The sequence below is a fragment of the Teleopsis dalmanni genome, chromosome 1 (assembly GCF_002237135.1).
Source record: "Teleopsis dalmanni isolate 2A chromosome 1, ASM223713v2, whole genome shotgun sequence".
Lineage (NCBI taxonomy): Eukaryota > Metazoa > Arthropoda > Insecta > Diptera > Diopsidae > Teleopsis > Teleopsis dalmanni.
This window is the reverse complement of record NC_051846.1, coordinates 116,694,022-116,697,863: the sequence shown is the minus strand read 5'-3', so window position 1 is coordinate 116,697,863 and position 3,842 is coordinate 116,694,022. Positions and strand designations below refer to the sequence as shown.

At 28.9% G+C, this 3,842-nt stretch overlaps 1 protein-coding gene across 1 annotated transcript; it reads left to right on the top strand.

Annotated features, from left to right (window-relative positions):
• The first annotated feature begins 922 nt into the window (after window positions 1-922).
• On the top strand, window positions 923-3,450 carry LOC119667786 (probable tRNA N6-adenosine threonylcarbamoyltransferase, mitochondrial). The gene is made up of 4 exons (XM_038077101.1): window positions 923-1,210; window positions 1,348-1,481; window positions 1,549-2,010; window positions 2,072-3,450. Exons 1-4 carry the CDS (start codon window positions 1,026-1,028, stop codon window positions 2,503-2,505), a joined length of 1,215 nt encoding a protein of 404 aa, XP_037933029.1. The 5' UTR covers window positions 923-1,025; the 3' UTR covers window positions 2,506-3,450.
• The last annotated feature ends 392 nt before the right edge of the window (window positions 3,451-3,842 follow it).

Sequence of the window (3,842 nt, the reverse complement as noted above, 5' to 3'; positions counted from 1 at the left end):
CTTTTTAACATATGTATTTATTAAAGGCATTTGTTTAAAACAATATATTTTATTTGTGTACATAATGAATAATATTTATATAACATAAATTAAGTCTTTTTTGAATAATAAACTAAAAGTATGTTGAATATATTATTAAAATCTGGGACTAGATAATTGTACTGGCTAATTATATATATTATATAGTATATTTACATTTATTAAAATTTAAAAACAAAATTAGAATATGAACAACATTTGAATATGAATATTTCAACAAAAAAATATGGTTTACATGCTCCTCTTTTTACCACCAAAAAAAGTATACAATTTTTAATTTTTCTTATTCTTATCCGATTTTTCACATATACAACAAACACAAATTAACTCATAAGAAAACTTTATTAAGATATATATATATTCTCACATATATTTTTGCTTTACTAATTTCTATTTATACACCTAATAACAAACAAATTATATTTATTTAACATAAAACATATATTTTAAATCCACAATTATTGATTTTGTACCTCCTTGTATAATTTTTAGGAAATTCATACATTCCCTTAAATATCTTACATCCCATTACGCAATTCTGCACCATCTTCAAATATTATTAACTGAAATAATAATTGTAATTAATAAAAGTAATTATTTTTTCAAAGGAACTTATTCACTACCTTTTATAACTTCGTTTGATTTGAGTACTTTTCTCAGTTTTTGGCGCGCATTTCTTTTGTCGAAAAACCAAAACAAAACCCAATTGCGCTCTTCATATCGTTCTCTCGTAGTATAAAAAATTGAAGACCGTTCGTGGTGGTGAAACGTTCCGTTTGGCATGGTGAAACTTTTCACTCGTGGTGGGTCGACTTGCAACAACAAAACAACATGCTTGGTTTGGTAGTAGTAAATTATTTTGAGAGTGCATTGGTCGGTATTTTTGTTTACATTTAAGTTGCCGTTCCTGTACAAGTATTCTTTGCTCTGACGTGCTGACTTAAAAAAGAGTTTCTTGTTATATGTTTTTTTAAACTTTGTTATAAATGCAGGTTATTTTTAAGTTTGTTAGAAGATCATACATTAAGTTATGTAAAACGTGTGAAACAACGAGGTCGATATGTGTGTTGGGCATTGAGACTTCATGTGATGACACAGGAATTGCAATTGTAAATTCCGACAGAAAGGTTTTAGCAAATGTAGTGTATTCGCAGCAATATATTCATTCTAGGTAACAATATTATGTGTAGTAACAGTATCATATAGAGAGTAAATGGGGCATTGAACATTACTGTAGTAATATATATATGCATCACTATTGTAAAAATATTTTCCACTAAATTTGAAGTCTATCACATCTACTTGCAGATATGGTGGAATAACTCCTCCTCGAGCGCAGGACTTACATCGTCAACAGATTAGTAACGCTTTTCAGCATTGTATGACAGAAGCCGGCATTGTTCCGCACAAAATAGACGCCATTGCAGTCACAAATAAACCTGGTAACTTCTTATATACATATATGAATCCCATAAATTTAGCCACACAGTCAATGATTTTGTCAAAAAGGTTTACCACTTAGTTTAATTGTTGGTGTTCGCTTTGCAAAATATTTGGCTCGTACGTATTCCAAACCGTTGGTTACCATTCATCATATGGAAGCTCATGCCCTACAAGCTCGAATGGAGCATACTATACCGTATCCTTTTCTTTGTCTACTTATAAGTGGAGGTCATTGTCAACTAACATATATTAAAGCTCCAAATGAATTTTCGCTTCTGGGGGAAAGTTTGGATGATGCTCCTGGTGAAGCTTTCGATAAAATAGCTCGTCGTTTACGTCTGTATGTTATACCAAAGTATCGCAATTTTAGTGGTGGCCAAGCTGTGGAAGACGCTGCTCGGAGTGCAACAAATCCCGAGATTTTTGAATTTCCTTTGCCTCTTACGAATAAGAGAAATTGTAATTTTAGCTTTGCTGGTATAAAAAATAACTCATTTCGATTAATTAAAGCTGCTGAAGAAATACAGTGTAAATATATATGTAATGAAGTTTTATTAACAAATTTATCTTTAATTATATATTTATCAAGGCACTGCTCCTGACAATATCATTAACAATTATAATAACTTTTGCGCTGGACTCTTGAAAGCGTGTAGCCGTCATTTAATGAATCGAACACAACGTGCAATTGAGTATTGTATATCTAAAAATTTTTTTCAGAATTCTGTGCCGCGTTTAGTGGTTTCTGGCGGTGTTGCTAATAATGACTATATTTTCGATGATTTAAAATACTTGACAGAGCAGTACAGTTGCCAAATATTCAGACCGTCCAAAAAATTTTGTTCAGATAATGGTGTCATGATTGCTTGGAATGGTGTTGAACAAATATTAGCTAATAGACACTGCCTTAACTGGGACTACGATGAAATCGACATAATTGGTAAAGCACCTCTAGGATGCAGACTAATACACGAGGTTGAACGAGCCAATATTAAATGCAAATGGGTTCAGCAAAGAAAGTAGCAACTGGATCGATATTTTGATAAAAATTTATTTTTAAAGATTTAGTAGATTTTATTTTTTAAATACCTATGTAGCAAGTGTTATTTCATATATATATATAGACATATTGTGCAAATCTATTTTTGTCGAATCGATTTTGATTACGAAATAGATGATTATGATCTGCATTTTAATGTCATTGTCGGTTCTGGTGTCATTGAATTTGCTTCATTGGAAACAAATCATCATCTTTTTGCGGTTTTCATTGTGTCGCATAAATGCAGTGTATTTTAAAAATTTATAAAATATAGGTCAAGTTAATAAATTTAATATTCAAAATATGAATATTTAATTTATTTAATATAATTTATGAAGAGGAAAACTCAACAATATAACCTTAATTGAAATTCTTTAATTTATCAAAAAATATGAGAACAAACTGCTAGAAAATTTTCTAAAGAAAAACGATAGATGCTTTGTAGCCATTTTCCACGACCCGCAGTACAGTGCCATAAAACAGTCCGTGTTGACTTGGAGAATGTATAATATATAGGATTATCAGTCCAAAATAGAAATCTATAACAAATCACAGCAAACAGTTTGTAAATAAAAAAAATTGCAGTAATTGTAATTAATTAACAATATATTGGATGACAGTCATTAAAATCAACAAGGCGCATTAGATAATTTTTCCTTCGAAAGATTATTATCCACTGATCGTTAAATTGATCCCTTAACAAAAAAATTTGAAATCTTCAACTAATAAGACCGATTTTATAAAGCCATCCATATTTAATAAGCTATAAATTCGAACAGCAAACAAATTCAGACCTATTCTGAATCGCATGGAAATGGGAGTTTGTTCGCTGTTCCCAAGTTTGCTATTCTAAATAATTTGGGAATGGGAGTTTTGTTCCCAATTTTGCTATTCTGAATCGCATTGGAATGGGAGTTTTCTCCCAATTTTGCACAAATTCTTTCCCAAGCAAATTGTTGGGGAGACAAGTTAAAAAATTATTAAAAATGGTTTGATTTAATATAAAAGTAACTAAAAATGATCAGAATTTTGAATATATTTTAATAAAATTATCATTATAATATAATTATTACAATAAATTTAATATTTTCAAAGTTTTATTTTTTTATTTTATCCACAAGAGTTGATTAGTTTTCCAAATATATTTTAATAAAATTGTTTTAATAAATTTAATATAACTAAATTTTCATTTAATATATTTTATTAAAATTATTATTTTAATAAAAGTATAACAAATTTGAAATATTTGAATTTTTATTTATTTATTTATTCACACGGGTTTTTTCCACTAACACAGGTCAACAAAAAAAATTTTTTTTTT

Coding starts and splice junctions, on each gene's coding strand:
- LOC119667786 (XM_038077101.1), top strand. CDS start 1,026: ATGCAGGTTATTTTTAAGTTTGTTAGAAGATCATACATTAAGTTATGT. Junction 1,211..1,347: donor CAGCAATATATTCATTCTAG/GTAACAATATTA, acceptor ATCTACTTGCAG/ATATGGTGGAATAACTCCTC. Junction 1,482..1,548: donor TGCAGTCACAAATAAACCTG/GTAACTTCTTAT, acceptor TTTGTCAAAAAG/GTTTACCACTTAGTTTAATT.